Source organism: Abramis brama, assembly GCF_963993115.1.
Source record: "Abramis brama genome assembly, chromosome: 18".
In the NCBI taxonomy this organism is placed as follows: domain Eukaryota; kingdom Metazoa; phylum Chordata; class Actinopteri; order Cypriniformes; family Leuciscidae; genus Abramis; species Abramis brama.
The window spans coordinates 1736507-1761911 of record NC_139980.1 but is presented as its reverse complement, the minus strand read 5'-3'; the positions used below and the strand labels follow the sequence as shown (position 1 = coordinate 1761911).

At 38.6% G+C, this 25405-nt stretch overlaps 1 protein-coding gene across 1 annotated transcript in view; it reads left to right on the top strand.

Annotated features, from left to right (window-relative positions):
• The window catches only part of lama2 (laminin, alpha 2), a 208220-nt gene that overhangs the window by 51213 nt on the left and 131602 nt on the right, over positions 1-25405 (top strand). Inside the window, exons 4-10 of the mRNA XM_084091619.1 lie at positions 5024-5266; positions 9583-9762; positions 12589-12678; positions 13182-13299; positions 14630-14808; positions 16167-16266; positions 17241-17401. Coding sequence (XP_083947745.1) covers positions 5024-5266; positions 9583-9762; positions 12589-12678; positions 13182-13299; positions 14630-14808; positions 16167-16266; positions 17241-17401 — 1071 coding nt within the window. The remainder of the gene's footprint in view (positions 1-5023; positions 5267-9582; positions 9763-12588; positions 12679-13181; positions 13300-14629; positions 14809-16166; positions 16267-17240; positions 17402-25405) is intronic.

Sequence of the window (25405 nt, the reverse complement as noted above, 5' to 3'; positions counted from 1 at the left end):
TAATAAGCAGTTTATAAATGCAGTTATAAATGCTTTGTTCTTGCATATCTATAATGTGTTTAATAATTGTATTTTCATACGTTATTAATGATCAATTTATCATTTCTAAATGAAGTATTGCATTATTTACACACCGGTTATTTAGGAGTTGTCAGTGGTTCATAAGATCACTTAAGTGTGAGTAAATGATTAATAAACTGTTTAAATACATATTATTATTCAGACATATAGTAATAGTTACTTAGTGTGTTAATAAATGCTTTATTAACATGTATTTCTACTGTAATTCAGGGTTAATTCAGGTAGTTATAAAGCATTTAGTAGTGGTCAGTTCACTATGTGTGTGAGCTCATCTAAAGTGAGGACTAGTTATGACTTGTAAAGCGTTTATAAAGGAGATTTAAAGACTGTTAATATTTCCATGTTCTGTATCACTGTGTGTTTGTTTCCTTTTTCTGTTTAGAAGAAAACTGAGTCTTTAAATCTCCTTTATAAATGATGTTTAGAAGAAAACTGAGCCTTTAAATCTCCTTTATAAATGATGTTTAGAAGAAAACTGAGTCTTTAAATCTCCTTTATAAATGCTTTACAAGGCATAACTAGTCCTCACTTTAGATGAGAGAGAGACAAACATAATCACAAACACAGTGAACTGACCACTACTAAATGCTTTATTACTGCCTGAATCTACTACATTTACTTACACTTTCTAAGTGATCTTATTAATCAATGACAACTCCTAGTTTGTAAATAATGGTAAATAATGTAACCGGTTTGTGAATAATGCTATAACTGTATTTATAAACTGCTTATTAATGTCTATTAATGCTTTATAAATGATGAATTAACTGTTTAGTAATGCTTAACTAATGATTAATAGCGTGCAGTTATTATAAAGTGTCACCCACATATGAATAATAAGTACATATTTAATATAAAAAGGCTAAGTGTGCTGTATGTGTAATGTTTAGGTCCACAGGAAGATGAACAAGATTAAAAAGGTCCAGAACAAAGGAATTTATTGAAATAAAACAAACTAAAAGGATAAAGCAAACAGCACAGCGTGTAACACACAACCATACCGGACATACTAATACACACAGTGATGATGAACTTAATATTGAACAGCTGTGATGATTGAACGAGTGTGCATGGAAACTAACGACTGGTGGGAAACTAGGAACAAGGAAACAGGAAACGGATGATAAACAAACTAAACTGAATGTAATTGTGACAGAATGTATTGTGGACAGCTGAACCTATTAACAGATTAATAATCCTCAACTATTGCTTGACTAGTAAAGCTATCTAATTACAGTCTCATTAAAAGCAATAAACAATACGGTCACAGTTAAGATTAGGGTTCAACTCTCATTATTAACTAACTATTAACTATTACTTTTGCCTCAATAAACTCCTAATTACTGCTTATTAATAGTTAGTAAGGTAGTTGTTAATCTTAGGTATTGGGTGATTAAGGGATGTAGAATATGGTCATGCAGAATAAGGCATTAATATGTGCTTTATAAGTACTAATAAACAGCCAATATCCTAGTAATATACATGCTAGTTAATAGTGAGAATTGGACCATAAATGAAAGTGTTACCAACAATACAATATTTAAAAGCTGTTATCTGGAGCAGATGATGTTTACTTTCACGGCTTCTCTCTTTCTCTGGCAAGGCCAGCATACTATGGTATTTTATGCTCCATTATTATTCATCATCATTCCTAAATCATGGACAACTGACAAGCACACGTCTGGAGGAGCAGGTGTTCTCTCCTCAGCTCTCAGGGATGAGGCTCAACTAAACTAATAAAGCTACATTTTACTTCGTATGGAAAAGATTTATTCGTTGAAAAGTGCAGTTGTCTCAAACCACATCCCGATTCTATCAGAAAACAAACAAAAAAAATATTTTTTTATAAATGAGGTCATCCCCAAATGGAGGTTTTGGGAGTCTTTGTCAGCTTTAGCTCAATTTTGAATTTGTCCCCAAAATATGGTTTAGAAGGGACGCGCACACACACACACACACATACACACACACACACATGACACACACCCACACACACACACACACGACACACACACACCCACATAACACACACACCCACACACACACACACGACACACACACACACACACCCACATGACACACACACCCACACACACACACACGACACACACACACACACACCCACATGACACACACACACACACACACACACCCACATGACACACACACACTCACTCACTCATACACACACTCCAGAATTCCAAAATGTGCATCCCTAGTTCAAAGTTTTGAAAAAAAAAAAAAATATATATATATATATATAAAAAATAGAATGGAAATAAATTAGGGGAAAAAAATGGGTGAAAATTATTATTATTATTATTAATTTTTCTAGTTGAAATGTGTTCAGTCAAATGATGCAACATAATGCTGGATTCGGTGATATCAGGAAAATTAGACAATGGCAAAACAACGTGTTGACTCCCGAGTGTTTACCCTTCTGGCTTTCCCGTTATTAAACATTTGCTGGAGTTTGTTCATCTGAACTGAAAGTTATTGAAGCCTCTGAGAATAATCTTTGACAGAAGAGATGTGACACGCAGAGAATACGCTGTCATCTGTGTGTGAGAGAGAAAGAGTGAGGAGGAAATATCTGTGTGTGTGTGTATGTGTGTGTGTGTGTGTGTGTGTAGGAAGCAAGGTCTTGAGGCCAGCACACACAGTCAGATAAGGGAGTCACATCTGTTTGAGTCATGCCATTTCTGACAGGTTGTGGGTTATGACGTGTTTTTTATAGCTCTTCTTCTCTCTGTCACACACTGCAGGGATGGTTGTTTGTCTCCTATGAAATCTGTGGCCTTTGCTCGTGAGAACCGCTCCGGTAAATGAACACCTGAGGGCAGCGGCTGATGCTGTCTTCATGAACACTGTCCACACTCACTCACACACACACGCACGCGCACGCACACACACTCACACTCACTCACACACACACGCGTGCGCACACTCACACACTCACACTCACACTCACACACACACACACACACACACACACACACGCACACACACACACACACGCACACACGCACGCACGCACGCACGCACACGCGCACACACACGCACACACACACATACTTCATTTACAAATGATAAATTGATCATTAATAAAGTATGAAAATACAATTATTAAACACATAATATGCTTTAAAATCAAGAACAAAGCATTTATAACTGTATTTATAAACTGCTTATTATGTCTATTAATGCTTTATAAATGATGAATTAACTGTTTACTAATGCTTAACTAATGATTAATAGCGTGCAGTTGTTATAAAGTGTTACCGATATTTTGTAAATTTCCTACCGCAAATATATAAAATATTTTTGTGAGTGAATGCAGCACAATCACGAACATAAATGGACAACTTTAAAGGAGATTTTCTCAATTCTTCGATTTCTTTTGCACCCTCAGATTCCAGATTTTCATATAGTTGTATCTCAGCCAAATATTGTCATATCCTTACAAACCAAACATCAATGGGAAGCTTATTTATTCAGCTTTTTGTATAAATCTCAATTTCAGAAAATTGACCCATGTGACTGGTTTTGTGGTCCAGGGTCACATTTGTATATGTTAGTGCGTGTTGAGTTACAGTGTGTATAAAGTGTACACACACACACACACACACACACACACACACACACACACACACACACACACACACACACACACACACACGTGTTACTGGCGTGGCCTTCAGTTCCCTGTCTTTCATAGTTGAGTCAGATGATTGTGCTGTTCAGGCGTCCTTGATTCGCTCCTGCCTCACCTCTCTCTGAACACACCACACAAAACAGCATTGTGAACCAGCTTCCAGAGCTTCACTGAGGGACGTAACATAAGCCTGTTATCTGCTGGAGATGAAAGAGTGTGTGTGTTCCTCATGGGGCAGTGTTAGCTAAAAAGGTAACAGAAATGAATAGAGACTTCAGCCTAGCTTCTCTTCCCCCCGTTTCTCATGTTTTCTTTTTATTCAGGTCAGCTCTTCAGGTAAGCTGAAATGTCACTGCGCCCCGAAGCTTTCTGAAGGCCGCCGAGAACCTGTCAGGGACTGCGTTTTACGTGTCACACCGTGCGTGTGTGTGTGTGTGTGTGTGTGTGTGTGTGTGTGTGTGTGTGCATATGTGCCTTGAGTCATTTGCTGCTGAATAAAAGACTGTGAAATCATGGGAATCAAGTTTTCATTTCTTTCTCAGATCTTCTCTTTCATTTCTGTTCTCCTGTTAGAAGTTCATCCATTATGAGTCTGTTGCCAGCTTTATCACATATCATATAGTCCAGTCATTTTAAGCCAAAATGGGGGTCAACCTTGAACAAATTGCAACAGAAGCAAACTCAACTGATTTTGTATCCTCAATATGTCCTGAGTAAGGGAAAAAAAGCCCCGAAGAATCCCATTAGGGGAAAGTTTAGAAAAAGACCCAAATATAGCCTATTCATTCTTTTTCTATTCATTCGTGAATAGAGTAACATTTTTAACCTTTAGATATCACCATGAAAATTACTGAGTTGATTACTTACATCAAGACAAACAAAAAATGTATTACAAGTTTTTTTTAAATTGTTTGTTAACATGGACAAACGGTGCATAATCTAATTACGTATGTGCTAATTTGCATAAATACCACAACAGATCTAAACATTCTTTTTCAAATCTTTCCCCTAATGAGATTCTTCTGGACTTTTTTTCCTTACTCAGGACATATTGAGGATACAAAATCAGTTGAGTTTGCTTCTGTTGCAATTTGTTCAACCTTTTTTCATAAAATGACTGGACTAATAGTTATGTTTGTGTAATGGTGTTTTGTGTTTGACGATAATTATTAGAAATCTTTCAGAAACATTTCTGATTATTATCAATGTTGAAAAGGATTCAGATTCTGTGTGTACATGTTTGCCAGAATATTAATGTTCTGTTCCACGTTCTCCTCTCTCACACAGGTTTTCCAGATCGCGTACGTGATTCTGAAGGCTGCAAACTCGCCTCGGCCTGGAAACTGGATTCTGGAACGTTCTCTGGACGGTGAAACGTTCATGCCGTGGCAGTATTACGCTATAACAGACACTGAGTGCATCACACGCTTCAACATCAACCCCAAAACAGGCCCGCCGTCCTACACACACGATGAGGAGGTCATCTGTACCTCCTTCTACTCTAAGATCCATCCTCTGGAGAACGGCGAGGTGAGGAACACCTGGACTCAGGGGTCAAGAGACTTAAGTGGCGTAATAAGAAGGTTTTAATGCCATGATTGACTTCTGAAGGGGTCATATCCTGTACTGTTTTATAATTTGACTTTTTTTCTTTAAATTCATTATTATGTTAATCGAGGTTTCATCATTTAGATTTCCATTCCCATTTTACTATGAATTAGACAAAAAGAGCACACATCCAGCAGGCAGAAAGCTCAAAGTGCCCTGAAATCAAAATTTTAGTTTTTTAGCTTTTAGTATGAATATATTAGCCTTAAGGTTATGAATAAGCTGGTGTGTTCCAAAACAATGACACAAATGGATCAGGGATTTTTATGACGTCAACGCGGACTTCAGCTTCTCATCACATCTTCTGTCCAATCAAATGCTCTCTAGAACCTAAAGCTCCGCCCCCTCTGCTATAAACACCAACAAAGCATGTGTTGGAGTGTGTGTTCGGTTGCTCAAACGCTCGAGTTTTCTTCCGTTTTCCAACTGTACGTTGGTTACGAATGAAATGGCTATAATTTATTCACTCCTCTACTATTGAATTCAGCGTATCATCAGCGCTCGGATTCGCTTCCATGGTGCTGTCAAGTACGACTCGCAGTCTGTGAGGGAAACTAAACACTATTGGCTATTTGAAAAGGGGGAGGAGCCATTCAATATGTCCCGCCTTCGCTCCTGTTTCAGTGGAAATTATGTCAACGCATCAAACAAAGCTGCGCGTTCCAGGGCACTTCAGTGGGACTTTAATACTGTTCTTTACACTCAAGTTTCAGTCATTTACGGCAGTGACAACCGCATTAACAAAAAATCTGCAGTGTGTACTGAACCGAAGTTAACAACTAGTTGTTAATGACGTACAATGAGAGATATGAGAGATGGGCAGAAAACACTGGCAAAAGGGTAATCCAATAAAAGGGCAGAGAATCAAAAAAAAACAAAAAAAAACAAGACAGGAAACCATGATAACACTCAGAAATGCAGTGTAACAAAATTGAAGACTTTGCAAAGTAAGAGTGAATACACAGGGCTTCAATAGGCAAGAGTAACGAGATAATAACACACAGGTGGAATTAATCAGAACATGATTAGTCCAGGCAATGGGTTATGGGAAATGTAGTTTATGGTGAGATAAAGCAGATGGAAGGAGCGCCCTCTGGTGGAGATCATGGGCAGTCCAGCTGGATCAGAGACGGATCTCTCGTCTGTATGTGCGCTGCAAGAAATCACAGGGAAAGCGGGACAAGCCCTGACTCATTCGTGTTGCCAGATCTTGCAAGCATATCAGCCAACAAGAACAAACAAAATAAATGTAAATCCTTTATTCTAAAAATAAGACGGAAATATCGTGACCTGCTCACTTTAATAACTTCATAAACCTGATCGCTGCATGAGCCAAGCTTAAAGGAACATGCCGACTTTTTGGGACTTTAGCTTATTCACAGTATCCCCCAGAGTTAGATAAGTCCATATATACCCTTACATACTATATTCTCAGAAGGCGAAGCACTGCTACTTGGGCGCCTGAGAAGCCCCGTGGTGAGGAGCAGAGAGTTCATCAGAGCTGGAGTAAATCACTCCGCAGAAGTAGCAGTGCTTCGCCTTCTGAGAATATAGTTCCCAGTGTGTATACGGTTAGAAGATGGCTGTGTGTCATGTGACCTTGTTATTTGTACACGCTGTGACTATACAAATCATAACATGTAAATAGGAAAATGTTGGCGTTATTTTGCCACTTATTGGGAGCGGTATGCTAGCTGGAGCCGTTTACCTCCAGTCTTTGTGCTAAGCTAGGCTATCGGTGAGTGCGTCAGAGAGAGTTACGGCACGCACGGAGATGAGAAGGGTATGTATGGACTCATCTAACTATGGGATATGGTGAATAAGCTAAAGTCCCAAAAAGTCGGCGTGTTCCTTTAAACAAGTCAAGTCACCTTTATTTATAAAGCACTTTAAACAATACAGATTGTTTCAAAGCAGCTTTACAGCGATACGGAGAATGATTCAATGATGCAAACAGTTCATTTCGGCTGTACAGCAGCTCTAAAAGACAGTAGTGTCATTGTTCAGCTGAAGTCAATTCAGTGTTGATTCATTTCCATTGTAAAGATCATCAATTATTAAATGAGTTCATTTCATCCACAAAGCAGTTCTGCAGAAAACAGTGATGTCATCATCCAGCTCAGTTCAGTTCTCATCTAATAGTGCAGTCGAATCAATAATACTGAAACACTGACAAAACGTTTAAAATAAATGGACATGGCAAGAGTCTTTTGTAGCTGAAATACTACTTTGGTCAGAAGAGCGGAGACCAAACACATGAGACAGCTGAATGTTGCTATGGTTACCATGGTGTCAATCATCATGGAATTGGTGGAATGATAATTCAATGACGTATTTAAATGCGGCTGTCACTCCTGAAACTTTGCAGTGTGAACGTGGCCAATATATACACATGTAGTGCCATAATGATGTCAACAATAGAGCAAAAAACAAGCAACTAAACTAAACTGAAAGAGGAAATATCAGCGTAACTACAAAAATACCCAGTTCAAATAACAAACACTTTAATGCAACAAATTATGGCAATCCAAACAAAATATCACATAAGAATGATTAAAGCCATTATAAATCATTCAAGAAAAGGATGAATGTTAAACACTCCATTAAGACCACCGTGATACTGTGTACAAAGTAGAAATCCAATAAGTTTCACATTTTAAAAGCAAATTGTTTATATGACCCACTCTTCGTTGCCATTTTCGCATCTTTTCTGACCTTGTGTTATAATTGGCTAATCTCATGATTACTCTGTGTAGATTACATGAGTAATCTGATCATACGTTATTCCATTCATTACCTAACTACTTACAGAATAAATAATTGGACGTAAAATGTTTGAAATTAATTGAAATTATTCCAGTTTGGAATGTCATGAGGGAGAGTGAATGATGGCAGAGTTGTGCTTTTTGGGCAAACTTTCTCTTTAAATGCATTTCATTGTATGCGACAGAAAACCTCACAGAGTCTCGCTCGACTGCATCTTAAGTTACCTCGTTAGTTGTAATTCTTAATTAGAGAAAATAGACAAGAGAAAAATATATTCACACACACACACACACACAATCCAGTGTCCCTCTCATTCAGAGCCCACTCAAATGCAAACATGCATAATTCTACATGTTTTTGGTTTGTATGAAAATTTGCTCTGATATCTATTTAAATGAGTGTGTGTAACACAATAATAACACATACACTCATTTAAACAGATATCAGAGCAAATTTACAAACAAACCAAAAACATGTAGAATTGCATTAATACAGCTCCTAACTTCCCCACACAGCTCGTCCAACAGCAGGCTGACATGAACACCCACATGATAGATGAGATGGAAGTTCTCCTACAGCAGCAGTTTTAATGTGTGTGTGTGTGTGTGTGTGTGTTTTCTGAAAGTCAGATTTACAGCTGTCAGATCATAGGACTATATTGAACTGTATTGCGTGTGCGTGTGCGTGTGCGTGTGTGTGTGTGTGTGTGTGTGTGTGTGTGTGTGTTTTCTGAAAGTCAGATTTACAGCTGTCAGATCATAGGACTATATTGAACTGTATTGCATGTGTGTGTGTGTGTGTGTGTGTGTGTGTGTGTGTGTGTGTGTGTGTGTGTGTGTGTGTGTGTGTGTGTGTGTGTGTGTGTGTGTGTGTGTGTGTGCCATACTAATGAGGGAGGTGGGTGGGGAGATCAAGCCTGGGCTCAAATGTCGCTCTATCTTCTTTAAAAACAGACATCATAAACTCACACAGCACTAATTAGCACACATCATTAACCCAAGAAAAACAGCCCAGTACTGCACACACACACACACACGCATACACACGCACACATTACATCACATCCTTGAGCTGCATTGGCAACAACACTATGGTTGTCAATAGATTGCATTAATAATTGTATTTATTGGTTTGTGTTGTGTGAACCCTCTGATGGTCTCTGGTCATTCTACATTTAGAAAAAATTTACTTTTTTTGAAAGCTACAAAATTTGGTGAAATTTGTGGCAAATGCAATATGAACACACACACCTGATTAGAAAAGGCTAAATGATCTTAAAATAGTCTCATACATTCTCACATCATATATACATTACACACATATATATAGGCTACACTGTACATGTACCTGTACCTAGTGTTGTTGTCTATTTTTATGCCCACCAACAAAGAAACAGGATTAACTGTTGTACTGCCACAGTTGAGAAAATGATTCAAGGACTCACTCATAAACTAATGCCTGTTTTCTTTCAGATTCACACCTCACTAATAAACGGCCGTCCCAGTGCAGATGATCCGTCGCCCATGTTGCTCAACTTCACCTCGGCACGCTATATCCGCCTGCAGTTCCAGAGGATTCGCACCCTAAACGCTGACCTCATGACCCTCGCTGTCAATGACCCCAGAGACATCGACCTCATCGTCAGCAGACGGGTGTGTGTGTGTGTGTGTGTGTGTGTATGTGTGTGTGTTTCTATAAGGACTAGTGCAATGCTTTGACACCAGAGAGAATGTGCCACACGTGTGTTTGTCGTCGCACTGTGTCATTCATACGCCATCTGTGTGTGTGGATGGTTGAAGCTAACGCTGCCCGGGCCGCCTCATCCATTACGAGCCTCTCCTCCTCAGACAGATGGGTTTTAATTAAAATCACACAGTAATTAACAAATCGGCCCGCTCTTTCCCTCAAAGACGCCATATCACACGCCTCCACCCGCCCACTTCCTCCTACAAACTCATTAACTTGCTGATTGACCCGTTTCCATCAAAGAAGAGTTGCGTTATTAAACGCAGGATTATGTTTCTCACGTGCATTGAGCAATTTGGATAAATGTTCCCAAATTATTTCATTCAAAGAGTCTTTTTGTAGTCTGGGAGGCATAAGATGGCGAATTTAAAGGATAATTTGAAGGTGATGTGTGTCATTCCTGTATGTGTAAAGTGTAGTGCGAGGTTAGCTCACCCAAAATGAAAAGATTGTCATCAATTTCTCACCCTCATGTCGTTCCAAACCCGTAAGAAATTCATTCATCTTCAAAGCACAAATGAAGATATTTTTGATCAAATCTGAGAGATTTCTGTCCGTCCCTTGACAATCCACACAACTACCACTATACGCCTCAAAAGGTTCATACAATGTAATCCTTTTATTTTTAATATTTGGCATGTTTGTGAGCTGCTGCGCGTGTGTTTAATAAGCAGAGTGCACGTGCGTTTTGGACCCGCCTATAGGCGCACATTACTAACGCGCTCTTTAACAAAAAAGATATTGCGCTATTGACTTTAGACCAGGGTTCAGTTGGTCAATGGCTCAGTCTATTTCAGTTCCTCAAAATAGCATTGTGCCATCAGTGTGCCAGAACACACTCGTTCTCAGACCAGCAGCCCATGGACCCACAGATGGGCGCAAATGCATTTGCAATTTAAATAACGTGGCGCAGGACGTGAAACTACGTCAGGCTGAAACTAGCATAACACTTGCGTCGCTCCTGGCGCTGCATTGCGCCGGGTGTATGATAGGGCCCAAAGGGTACAATATCGGTCACATGACTAAACATCATCTTGTCATCGTTTTCGAATACCTCCGTTTTCACAGTCTACAACACGAAAACGCCATTTTTAAATGTATCCACTTGGGAGAAGCATAAAGCGCTGTCTTCATTGATGCCAAAACAGAAAAAAAAGGAAAAAACATATTAGTGTGGACAAGGCCTTAGCTTTACATTCCCTTTATGAACTTTTGAAGCATGGACTGTCAGTGGAGAGACAGAAATCTCTTAGATTTCATTAAAATATCTTCATCTGTGTTTCAAAAATGAACGAAAGTCTTACGGGTTTGGAACAACATGAGGGTGAGTAAATGATGACAGAATTTTCATTATTGGGCGAACTATCCCTTTAACACTGTGACTGTGGTGCTTTCAAACCATTGATCTGTTTGTTTGAGCTTCACAACCAACTCCACACAATGGTGATGCAGTCAGTACCTTTAAAGGGTGTAGTATTGTGCATCATAAAATAGTGGCATGTTTACCACATACCACAGACCCCCTAGCATCAGCATCTAGATCAATTCATTATTTAGAATCATATATTAAAAATATGGTAGTTTTTTTGTTTTTTTTGGTTTACTTCACAAACTCCTCTACTTTTGTTGTGTGAGGGGTTATGGGAATTTTAGCTGAAAAAGCATTGGGTTTAACTTTATGGGCCCTATCTTGCACCCAGCGCAATTGACTTTGTACACAGACGCATGTATCATTCCTATTTTGCACCCGACGCACAGCGGACTTTTCCCTCCACAGACGCACGTCGGTTAATTAGGGAATGAACTTGCGCTCCCGGGGGCGGTTCAGTGAAAAGAGGAGGCGTGTTCCGGCGCAAATGTTCCCTGGTGCTATTTTACACTTTCAGAAAACAATTCCACAGACCAGGAAAAACCTAGTCTAAAGTCAGTGGCGCGTTATTCAGATGCTATTTTAAGGGTGCATGCTTGGCCATAATGTAGCGTGTGCACAACACCATACACTATGATTCTCTCATCTACACACAGATGCAGCCATTGACATTTTTGCAAACCATACATGATTACAAGGAAAAATATTAACACACGAGGGAAATCATTGTTGTGTCCATGAAGATGTGAAAAAATAGGCATAAATCTAGCTTACACATTTACCCAAATTATTATACGCCTGTTTAACCGAAGCTAATCTGGGTGTGTTTCTCCATCCCCAATGTCACTTCTCTGTGTTTTACGGCCCTGACGAGAACGTCGGTCTCCTCGGCTGTGAACCGCTCCTGGCGTGCGTCTGGCAAATCCGCCGTTATAATAGCAATCCGCCATGGAACAAGCGCGCCTGCTCTTAAAGGGAATGTGAGATGTCGCTCTGATTGGTTTATTTCACGTTACGCCCAAACCACACCTATGAGTAATGAAGCTACTTCAGACCAACACATTTTAGATTTACATCGGGCGCAAGAGTCATTTATCCCACCGGTATAATAGCAACAGCGCCCAAGACCCGCCCACAAAGTTACTTGCGTTTCGCGTTTGATTGTTAAAATAGGGCCCATAGACACTTTGCTTGAACGATTCTTCATCAGAACTTCTCAGTCCAGACCAGGTCATACAGTACATCTGCAGAAGGTTTGCCAAGTATAATGGAAATTAAACTGATAAACTGGGATGGAGTAATTTCTGTTTGTGTTACTGTCAAGTTTGAGTTCAGATATGACTGTGATGCTTTTGTTTTCCAGTATTACTACTCCATTAAGGATATATCAGTAGGAGGCATGTGCATCTGTTATGGTCACGCTAAGGCCTGCCCTCTCAACACAGACACCAAGGTTTGTCATCTAAAGCTAAAGAATTATTATCCTAAAATTCCTGTGTGCACTTTTAATTAGGTTCTACTTAAGTTGTTAATTAGAAGCGAATCACCTTTGGCCTTTATGAAGCATGCACTCACAGCAGTTAAAAAAAAATTCAATAACTAGATAGTTGCTTTTGTGCCTGATATGAACATAATGTTGTATATTGTGGTGTGTGTCATCATATTTGTCTTCTAACTTCACTATCGTCAAAACGTCAGTAAAGGTTTAGTTTTTTCTTTACAGCGCCACAAAATGTCTAGCACATTTTCAGATGACTTTATCAAATAAACAAGTTTGACAAATATAGATGAAATAAATAAATGCTTCTGTAGGTATCAGTTTAAACACTGGCCATCTGTTTTTGGAAATACGCAGTGTAACTCCCAATTAAAGTTGAGTTTTAATTGGGGAGGCATTCTCAATGTCTTCTGAATGGCACACAGTTGGTTTGATTGACTGTTTGATTTCAATGTCAGAAATTTAGCTGTGAGTGTGAACACAACACATGTGGAGAGAGCTGTGACCGCTGTTGCCCTGGTTACAACCAGAAACCCTGGATGGCGGGAACCTTCCTCACGCGCCACGTCTGTGAAAGTAAGAGGCCTCAACAATGTCCCGCTGAACTGAGCATGCTGGATTACTGATCATTTATGTCTTACTTTAGGTGTGTTCTATAGACCTTGTGTAGCCCCGCCCCTTATGTAGCCCCGCCCCTTTTCAGCACTGCGCTCGTTGTCTTTTGACTTCCGGTCTGTATTTTCACAGCGATCTTGCGTATTTATGAATGAACAGCTCGTTTTAAAATCTTCCCGGTCTACTGACATGTGTTAAGTCATCTGCTTTAAACATTACAATCCTCATGATAACTTTCGTTAACTTTACATTAATTAAATCCACTTCAAAATCAAATTACTCCTGGACAGCAGCGCCATAGGAATATACAGAGCGACCGCAAAAACGGAAGTTCAAAGACAATATTCTAAAGATGGCGGCGCCCTCGTTTCTCTGGCGCATAAGGTCTATAAACATTAGGAACATCAGTTCATGTTATATTGCATCATATTCACATCATAGTCACACTATGTAAAAGTTAATGCATAGTAATTACAATTATGCAACAGTTTTTGGTCTTTTTCAAGAGACACAGTAAAGTCATTGAATCATTCACTCAACCGATTTGTTAAAAAACATTCAGGAACAAAACACTGCTACTGTGTGTTGTCAATGTGGCTTTGTCTGAGTTTGGCATCATTTTTAGAAATGGACAAATTAATCAGCAACATTGTGTCTAATATGTAAGTTACTCAATTGAACATATTAAAGCAATATCACTCAAACTTCTTGTTACTCCAGTAACTTCTCAGAAATGGCCCAAGTTGCTGCTAGTTTTCACAGGATATTTCTGAATTATTGAGAGATTTGGACATCTCTTCTGGACTAGAAATGGCAGATTCTGAATTGATGGTGTAAGAAAGAAGTTTCATGCATTAGAGGGACACTTCTCAATGTTTTTGTTTTCCGTTGACCTGATTTATCAGCATGTCTGTGATTACTTCAGTACACAACCTTTCATTAACACATTTCTTATTATATTGAGAAATCTCTTTTAATGGGATTCTTCCCATATAGTATACATTGACTGGAAGTTGCTTTGCATATGTGTCTGCTAAATGAGTAAACGTCAATTTAAGCAAAATAACTTGCAATATTGTGGTGGAAAAGTTACTCTGTATTAGCTTCTCATTTCTTATTCTTGCAGTGGTGCTGTTGGTGTGATTATTAGCACACATGGTACCAACATTCAACTCTTCCTCATGTGGTATTGCAGTATTTTAGCTGTATATTCATTTGTCAGGAGGAACAGGTTGTTAAACTGTACTGCTTTTCTTATGTTGTATCATTGTGTGATGTGTTTATTTGCCAGAGTGTAACTGCCACGGTAAATCAGAGGAGTGCTATTACAACCAGACTGTGGCCGATGCTAAGCTGAGTTTGAACAGTAATGGAGCGTACGAGGGGGGCGGAGTCTGCCTTGGTTGCTCTGACAACACAGGAGGAATTAACTGTCAATCATGTGTAGGCGGATACTACAGACCAAGTGGGGTGAGTTTTCTCTTGTTCTTGTCTCAGAAATTGTTTGGTCCTCATTGTTCATATGCTACTTCTGAAAGCAACCTTTTCAGGGGGAAAACAATGTGAAATTGACCGTGTGCTAAGCCCCACCTCTTTAATTTGTGTTTCTAACTATGTTGAGCTTTCCTACACTATGGAGGACGTTTTTTATTCCTACACATAAAAAAATGCTGGATTGTTTCCATGTTTGGGTTAAATATGGACAATAGGGGTGTGACGAATACATTCAGTCACAGGCGGTCCACACGTGGCAATGCAACGCTGTTTGCTACCAGTAAAAGCACAGAAGAAGAGATCACTATATGTTTACATCTCTTAACCAGTGTTTCAACTGCGGAAGTATAGCAATAAAACAGCTTGAGAATAATATCTCACAATCACATAGCATTACATTCACCTCAGGCATTTAGTGTGGACAGCAGGTTAGTTCACTAGAGAAATGAACACTAGAGAGAAGCACATTATATTTACTTAACCTGCTACAAATGTCTTGATCATTTAATGGATGTTTAAATAAATTTGTCATGAAAACAAGTTATGAAAGCCACTGTGTAAATGATTATATTGCAAAAATGAATTGGAGTAGAAAATTAACTTTAGAATTAGATTTAGAAGTTAATGCAAAACCCGCCTTTTGTGCAATTTACAGTAATACTACATGCTTTTTTTTGTTTGTTTTTTTTGAGTATTGATTATTATATCTAAACATAAATCGCAACTGAATTGAATAATTTGGGCTCTGTTGTTAATCGTAACCTTTAATATTATAGTACTGTGTAATTAAAAGCTCCCTATATAGTTAACAGCAGTAGCTAAGATATCTAATTATAATAGAATTTATTTAAACACATATATACATTTGTTAAAAAAAAAAACATTTTAATTAAAAAAGAACAATTTTGTGTTTAGTTTTCTCCCCCCTGCTGTACCGAACCGTGACTTCAATACTGAGGAACGTACCGAACCGTCATGTTTGTGTACCGTTACACCCCTAATGGACAAACCCAAACGTTGCTTTAAATTTGTAAATTAAATTTTTAAACCCAATGGTTGGGTTTGTCCATATTTGACCCAAACAAGGGTTGAAACAACCCAGTATTTTTTAGAGTGTAATATTGTCTTTGGTGTCGCAATACTGTTTTCCATACTTTTAGAAAATGTTCATACAGTTCTGTGTTGAACTATTCAAACACACAGGACTTTCAAAAACTTGCATTGAAGATAGTCCGAATGTCTCTCTTTGAATGAGGCCTTACATTAGACTAAACTTGAGTCGCCATTGGTCAGCATCAGTTTGAAGGCAGGTGTTTGTTCTCATATTTCCACAGGTGAGTCCAGACGAGCCCTGGCCCTGCAGACCCTGCTCCTGTGACCTGAGAGGTTCACTTCACTCCGCATGTGTTGCAGATGAGAGTCAGGCCACCACAGGTACAACACAACACAACACACACGTGTGAGCAGCCCTGTTTACACATATTCAGTGCTTTTGGGGATCCGATCACAAGTTGTCAGCACTAAATACAGGTGTAAACGAGGTCTGAATAATGATAGTTGGTTTTGTTGGAATTTGCATAAAAACACCTTTGTTTGTTCAGTCCAGTAAAAGATCTTTATTTTGCATTTCTGTTTAGAATAAAATAAAAAAAAGTTTTATTTATGTTTCAAAAAGAGGAGAAACAACATTTGGCAAATTGTTTCACGACAGATATTCTGAATATTTAATATTTATAGTTATACTGTATGTTGTTGTTATTGTTTCTAAGATGGTATTCATTATTTATATATTGGTAATGTATTATTTGTACATCCTACTACTGTATGTATATTTGATTTTATATATTCAAAATGCAAATCACTGAGCTTCACTACAGTGATTTAACTTACCCTCGCAATAACACACAGTAGCAGGACTACTACACTTCAGGACTGTCACTGGACTACTTTTTATTTTTACCAAGTCATATTTACAGTTATGTTAGTTGTAGATGATTTCTTATAATTTCAAGTGAAGACCATTTACCCTAGACTAGAGGAAATCTCGGTCACAACTAACTGATATTTTTCACTCTTTGAGGATGTTCTATGATCTGTTTGCTTATTTAGCTCAGTTTAGACTTGTATAAAAATAGTCGTTTGAAAACGCCACTGTTTTCTACATGCTTTTTAGGAAAATCCGGCAAAATTATTTTACTTTTATAGTATTGACAGAAAAACCTAACAGCACTTAAAGAGACTGATCATTAGAAAACAAGATAACTATATCTAACTACTAGTATGACGACCCTTTCTGATTAGTTTTTGTGTGATTGAGTTAAAGAGCTGTGTGTGTGTGTGTGTGTGTGTGTGTGTGTGTGTTGAGCGGGACCTGTTGCAGTAATGCTGTGTTTTCTTGTGTGTGGCAGATTCGGCTGTGGGCTCGTGCATCTGTAAGCAGGACTACGCAGGTGAGAAGTGTGACAGGTGTGCGTTCGGATACACAGGATTCCCCGTGTGTGAGCGATGTGAATGCAGTAGTGAGGGCAGCGTTAACCAGGATCCCTGCCAGCCGCCATGTGTGTGTAAGGTACGACACATCTTACCACATCACCACTGGCCTCACTCCGGTACAATAATACTGCAACATAGGGTTGGACGCTGCAGGACGAGTCATTTTATATCATGGGAATGGTATTGAAATAGAAGCTTATTTTTTTTATTTATAAATAAATGATATTTTGTCTAATTTGATGCTATCTTAGAATAGATACTTGTGTACTTATTATATTTGCTAATTTTCTTCTGATTCAGCTCAGCGTCTGTGGCAGCCCATATGGTCAAAAGTTCAAAATTGCACTTATGTATAAAGTTATCTCATTACTTTTGAATGATGTGCTCTAGAAATGAACCCCCCTCTGATTCCTTCTGTCATTTTAAATTTGCCTTACAAAATGCATTGATTCGATTTTTTTGATAAATGGTTTCAGTGTGATTCCTTGGGCGTGTAGGTTGTGGTTGTGTTGTTTAGACATTTATGGATGCCAATCTGTGTTTCTGAACTATTTTAATACATATGATGAGCATAAAATCTTTGATGTCCATAAGCTCATTAAAACAAATACTAAGAAGAACAAGGAACTGGTGAGAGGCGAAACAAAGGAAGACAAGTTACATTTATTCAGTTAGGAAACACTTTTACACTGTTTAAAATATTTTCTCACTCAGTATTTTTGACAGCTACGGCTAGTTGACATGTAGTTGCAAAGTTACTTATAGTTTGTAGAGTGTCTCGAAATTAAGCATTACTGATAGTTTATACAAAAAATAGCTTGGATTACACATGAATAATATATAAACTAGTACTGTAATATATTGCTGTGTTGTTTGTCTTGTTGCTTGGCTGGTAATGTCGCTGTGATCCTCTTGCACACTCTGGTCCAGTGTCCAAATGCAAGAAATCAGACCTGGCCTACAATCATTATGGTCAAAGCACAGTAAATGGACAAGCTCTCGGCACAGGCCTGTCAGGTTTGGCATAGACGAAGCAGACAGAATGGTGAGTTAAATGCTTTAATTTGCAGAATGGATCGGTACAGCGAAACAGGTGAGTAAACAGTAAGTTGAATTTCAGATGATAGCTTAACTGAAGTGCAACCCCTCTCTCTCCCTCTCGCAGATGATGGAGTTCCTTAGAAGACGGAATGGCGACTGGCTGAGAAGATCGGGATCGAAGGTAGGTATACAGGTAAGTATGGCAGAGAGTCTGTGTCATGTATAGACGAGATCAGACAATGACTGAATGTTTGTAGCAGGTGTATATGGGTGAACTGATGATGAGGTCCAGGTGTCGACCAAAAGTCGACAGCTGGAACCTCCGAGGGCTCACCCGACCAAGGGAAGAGAGGTGGCTGAAATCCGAGGAAGCACTGAAAGGGGGTGAGCCCGGTGGTACGCTGAGTGAGGGAATTCTGAGCGTATTCCGCCCAGGGGAGGTATCGGTTCCAGCTGTCTTGGTACTGGTGGCAATAAGTTCGCAGATAACGTCCCATCTCCTGAATCTTCCGCTCAGTCTGGCCGTTGGTCTGCGGATGATATCCTGAAGAGAGGCTGACAGTGACCCCGAGGAGCTTGAAGAAGGCGTGCCACACCCGAGAGATGAATTGGGGTCCCCTGTCTGAAACGATGTCTTCTGGAATGCCGAAATTTCTGAATACATGAAACAATGCTTCAGCTGTTTCTAAAGCCGTGGGACACAGTTTATGACGAAAAGCTGTGATCAATGCTGCCTCATTCCAACCACTGGATGCCGCTAAAGTGCGGAATCGTAAAGAGAAAGTACTCACAGAAGATTGGCCTTGACGAAGATTGTAGAGTTGATTATGTACTGATAGATCGGCAGCTGTTTGACCGAAAACTTCTTTGAAGTGTTGTATGAAACCGGAGAGGGATTTGACGACTTCCGAATCCGAATTCCACAGAGACTGTGCCCACTGAAGTGCTTGCCCAGACAGAAGTGAAATGATGAAAGCAACACGAGCTGAATTGATGTTCTTGCATGGAGAAATACAAAGATACCTGAAGTAGAAACCCACTGCAGTCCTCCGCCTCACCGGAGAATGTCGCTGGTCGGGCCATGGGACACGCTGAGGCAGTGAACGAAGCAACGGGCGCTTGAGGAAGTGAAGCTGAAGAGGTGTGTTGATGAATGGCGATCGGATTGACAGGTGAATTCGCTTTGAATGAATGCAATGAATGCTTTAATTTGCAGAATGGATCGGTACAGCGAAACAGGTGAGTAAACAGTAAGTTGAATTTCAGATGATAGCTTAACTGAAGTGTAACCAAGTCTCTCTCTCTTTCTCTTGCAGATGATGATGAAGGAGTTCCTTAGAAGACGGAATGGCGACTGGCTGAGAAGATCGGGATCGAAGGTAGGTATACAGGTAAGTATGGCAGAGAGTCTGTGTCATGTGTAGACGAGATCAGACAATGACTGAATGTTTGTAGCAGGTATATATGGGTGAACTGATGATGAGGTCCAGGTGACGGTGATTAGTAATCAGGTGACAATGAGCGTGTGAATGACTGAGTGGGCGGAGTGAGGGAATGAGTGGAAGGAGACGGTGATGGAATCCTGACAAGGCCATTGGCCGTGGGTAATACAAACAATATAATCTCATGTGTCTCACTGACGCTTGGCTGGGAGACGATGCTCCCAACTGCAGTGAATGGATTTCAAATTGTGCATGAAAGCGAGAGTGGTAAGAAAATGGTGATGAAATAGCAGATTTTGTGAACAACAGATGGTGCAACCCAGGACATACTACTATCAAGGCCAGTGTTTGGGCCCTAAATGCAGGCTTATTCCCTTTTGTTAGAGTATTCACACACAGTTGTTTAGCTTGTATGTTGACTCCCCGTCATTGATTGAAATTTCGGGCTTTTTCCGTGTTTTCACTGTTATAATGCAGAGAGCGCTATTACGCATCTTCTGAAAGAGTACTGAATCTCCTGATCAAAACACAGGTGAAGAAGAAGCAGAAACAAGCGATATCATATGTAAGCAGATGCATATGTAAAATAACGTGATCACACCAACATTAAACAGCATATAAATCAAAACTGCCGAATGTTACTGAATGAAATGTCGAGCTACAGGACTGTGAAGCTCTGGGCGTGTTGATGGACACTACTCCATCTGTGTTTTGATCGTTCTGAATGTGATCCAGAAGCAGTCTTTGACAAAAAACATGATTTTCTCAGCTTTTTGATCAAAAATGTTGCTTTTTTTATGAAACTTACCCGTATTCAAGTGTCGATAAGAAAAGAATGCATGAAGCTTGGATAAAAATTTATTTATTTATTTATTTATTTTTAAAAGCAAGAGGGTCTGTTCTTTCTTTTATATATAGCATTATCAGATATTCATACAACAAAATATTCTGGGGGCCATGAAACGTTTGTGAAAATGATCAAAACTGCTGGTGGTGGCTGGCAACTTTTGTTTCAAAAAACGCTGGTGGGGAAAGAGTTAAAGGGATAGTTCACCCAAAAATGAAAATTATCCCAAGATTTATTCACCCTCAAGCCATCCTAGGTGTGTATGACTTTCTTCTTTCAGACGAACACAATCAGAGTTATATTAAAAACCAAGCTTTGTAATGGCTTTGAAAAGTGTCCGATTTTGAAGCTCCGAAAAGCGCATCCATCCATCATAAAAGTACTGTAATCCATACGACTCCAGTGGGTTAATAAAGGCCTTCTGTAGCGAAGTGATGGTGTTTTGTAAGAAAAATATTTAAAAGAAAACAAATTACGTAAGAGAGCAGTGAATAAGACTTCAGAGCTGAACTCTACTCTCTCTTCTTCCTGTGAGGATTGGAAGGCGGGAGTCCTGAAACCCCTAATGAAGGATTTCTAGTCAGGGAGTCATCATGGGATATTAAAATGATCTGTTTTCCAACAGCAGAGTACAGGAGTGAGTCCTTTGCAATAGTGATTCGGCTTTTCCACAGTAGGTGGACGTCTCACTGGCATGTGTGATCTCTGTGACTCACTGAAGTGTCGGATTACTCCTTCCCAAGTTACGGGGAACCAGCTAAAGCAACACTTTAACAATATGAGACAAATCCAGGTTAGTCCACTCAGTTTTACATTTCTTAAAGGGGTGGTTGAGTATGATTTGACTTTTCTAACTTTAGTTAGTGTGTAATGTTGCTGTTTGAGCATAAACAACATCTGCAAAGTTACAACGCTCAAAGTTCAAAGCAAAGGGAGATATTTGCTTTTACAGAAATCACTTTTTAAGGACTACAACAAACGGGAGCAGCAGCTCATTTGCATTTAAAGGAACAGACAAAAACTGTGCGTTTTTGCTCACCCACAAAAAGTGACAATTTTAACATCTGTGGGGTATTTTGAGCTAAAACTTCACATTCACACTCTGGGGACATCAAAGAGTTATTTTACATCTTGTGAAAAGGGCATTATACCACCCCTTTAAAATTGGAGGGAATTTGTCATCTGACCAATCTGAAGGATTCGTGAGATATTGTTAACTTGTAGAGCCTGAACTAATAAGGTGAAGAACCTTATTCTGAATTTCAGCAGCTATACTAATAGTTTACTAGTTAAATTCTTGTAGGAATTTTTATTTTATGTTATGATACGCTTTGAAGTATACTCTCAGTAAACTACTAGTTTAATAGTTTTATACTGCAAGTAAAGTTTTCTTTAAGTAAATAACATCATATTATACTTCACTATTTATATATTATTTTGCATCTTAAGTGTACTACTATGTTCCTATTTAGGTATTCATTTTTATACTTGAAATAAACCTTTAACTGTACTTTAACTGTGCCAGATTTTTGATCATTTTCACAAAACTCGAATGGCCCCCAGAATAATTTGTTGTATGAATATCTGAACATGCAATATATCAAAATAAAGAACAGAGCCTCTGCTTTAAAGAAACAACACATTTTATTCTAGCTTCATGCTTTCTTTTTTATCAACACTTCAATTTGAGTAGGCTATGTTTCATAATTATATATATATTTTTTTTTTTAAATCAAACAAAAAGCTTGTTTTTGTCAAAGACTTTATCCGGATGGGATTCAGATCGATGATCAAAACACAGATGGAGTAGATTGAATCCAACAACGCCTCGTTTCCTCTTCCTCTTCATTCAGTAACATTAGGCAGTTTTGATTTATTTGCTGTTTAATGTTAGACGATGAGTCAGCATTCTTCTATCACTTGTTTCTGCTTCTTCTTCACCTCAGTGTTTTGATCCAGAGATTCTGTACTCTTTCAGGAGATGCGTAACAGCGCCCCCTACCATAAACTAGGGAAAACATGGATAGCCGGAAAATTCAGTCAGTGGCCGGAAAAGAGTGAAGTAGATTTGAAGTAAATTCCTATGTACACTATACTAGCGGACTAGCCTACACACAAAAAATCTCATTGTCAGAATTAGAAACATATCCATTTTTTATTTATCAATCAGTATTTTCAAACAATATAAGTGTATTAGACTGTATGTAAAACTATGTGAAAAAAGTAGGCTATTTAATAGGCTACTCAATCAAAAGATTAAACACAGCTACAAGCCAAGTATAGTTATAATACGTCATTATACTTGAGTATATAATGATCAAAAGACTGAGTACAAGTATAGTCCAAATATACTTAGACTTTTCTGTCAGTGTAAATCAAGTATAATGTGTAAGTGTAATGTTAAGTTTATTTCTGAGAGCTACATAAGAAGTAGAATGAAATAATACTTTCTTATTTTTAGTTTAAAAGAAGTATACTAATAGCACTCTTGAATAAATGCCCAGCTAGCAAAAAGTCGTTTATTAGACATTGAATAGACGTAAATCTTCAACGTCTAATTATGACTTTTCAACTTTGAAAACAGGTCGATCTTCAACGTATTGATGTAATATGGAAAACTCTTTACATTTATTTGAGATAATAATGAACATGGTTTGGATGAGACATTAAGATGAGAAAAAAATGTATTACAAGTTTTCTGTAATTTAATGTTTAAATATGCAAATTATGCATTGTCTAATTAAATATGTGCTAATTTGCATATATATATAAAAAAAAAACGAAATCTGAGTATTGGATAAAGCCAGGTTCAAAATAATTTTTTTCATTGTGTTCACATATTAGATGGGAAAAAAATTACAGAGGGATTTATGGATATCTACTTTTGTTATCCTGTAAATCAGAATATACTGTCAATAGCCTTAAAAAAAATTTCGCCATGCTTTTTGGAATAAAATGTTAAATAAATCAGGCTAGGAATAATATATTTACAAATCCCTCTGTAAATGTCTTCATAATATAACTAGGTACAAGACTGGAAAGTTTGGTGTATATAGGTGCGACTGAAGTGGAGATTACAGACTTGGAGTATGAGAGAAAAGTCATTTTGAGAAAACGGGCTTTAAAGGTCCCATATTATGCCCCTTATCACAAGATGTAAAATAAGTCTCTGATGTCCACAGAGTGTGTATGTGAAGTTTCAGCTCAAAATACCCAACAGATAATTTTTTACAGCATGTTTAAATTGTCATTTTTTGGGGCTCAGAAAAACGCGCTGTTTTAGTGTGTGCCCTTTAAATGCAAATGAGCTGCTGCTGGACGACCCAGGGGGCGGAGCTTCACGAGCTCGCGCTCAGTCTCTCAGGACAATTTCATCTCACCGAATGATGATAATATCAGAAACTCTCAGTAACGGTGTTCATTTCGAGTCGGACAATAATGCCTACAGAGTCAGAGTGCTGTATAGAGATGGAACAGGTATAGTTTAGTAGTTTAATTACGGTTATTATAACGTATTTGTCATCTGCTTGTATGTATCCATTATTTATTAATAGCCTACAAGTCTGCTGTTTCGGACCAGGTCCGAATGATGATCAAACATATACTGATGAGTTAAATAAAGTTTATTGTACATCACACAAAAGATGAAGCATCAGTTTTACTTCAGAAAATCACCGTAAGAGCTGAGTAAACACAGTAAGTTATAAGAAGTGCGCAAGTACATAAACGAATTTCGGTAGAGTTGAGGGATCATTCCTGTGGGCGGAGGTTAGTCAAAAAACTGTTCTAGTGACGTCATTAAAGAAGGAAGTAGAGGGATGTAGTCCAAACGGGCCGTTCGATGTAGGCGACTTCTGTTAAATAAAATATCTCGCTTGGCATTGAACTTTGAGCTTTATAATTTTACAGATATTATTTATACTCTAACAACAACATTACACACTAACTAAAGTTTGAAACATGGGATCACGAAGAACGGGACCTTTAAAGATTTATATCAGCCAATGAGATTGCGCATTTAAAGTGAAATCCTCCCTTTTACTTTCACGATTGGTTGCTGATAAAAAGGAAATGACCATATTTGGATCTGACAGCATTGTACAGGAGAGAGAGAGCTTTCTAATGGTGTGTGTGATGACAGGGAGCAGACAGAGATCGCGGAGCGATGATTTACAACGCCAACTTTTGTTGAATTTATGAGAAATCTACAGACGCAAACAGACAAAGTGCAGTAAAATAAAGACCTAAATGTGTATTTCAGACTTTATTTCACCACAAGTCTGAAAGAAGACATGTTATTGAAGACAAATATCCCAAAATCTCAAAATTGACCAGTTAAAAAAAAAACTATGTTTTTGCCTGCCGTGTCTCTCAGTGTAGAACGCAACGCTTCATATGAAAGCTGCTGTATGATCTGTCTGGTCTGGCCCAGTATCAGACACAGGATCTTTATTCTGTGTAAATGAAATACTGCTTGAAAGCCGCTTTACACTCTGATGTTACGCTGAAAACCAGCATGCATCTTTTTTTCCGTCAGCTGTCGAATTTGTTTCAGCCTGAATCAATTTCCCCATGTTCAAGTCTTCAGTGCGCACACAAACTGTGCAATGGGGGGGGGGGGGGGAATCACCCACTTCAGCCTTAATGCAGGACTACAGATCATTGCAAAGGGTTTCACAGGATTTCTCTCAGCACTCCGGATGAATGGATGGATGAACAGATGAAGAGTGAGTGGAGGTGAAGTGTGTTT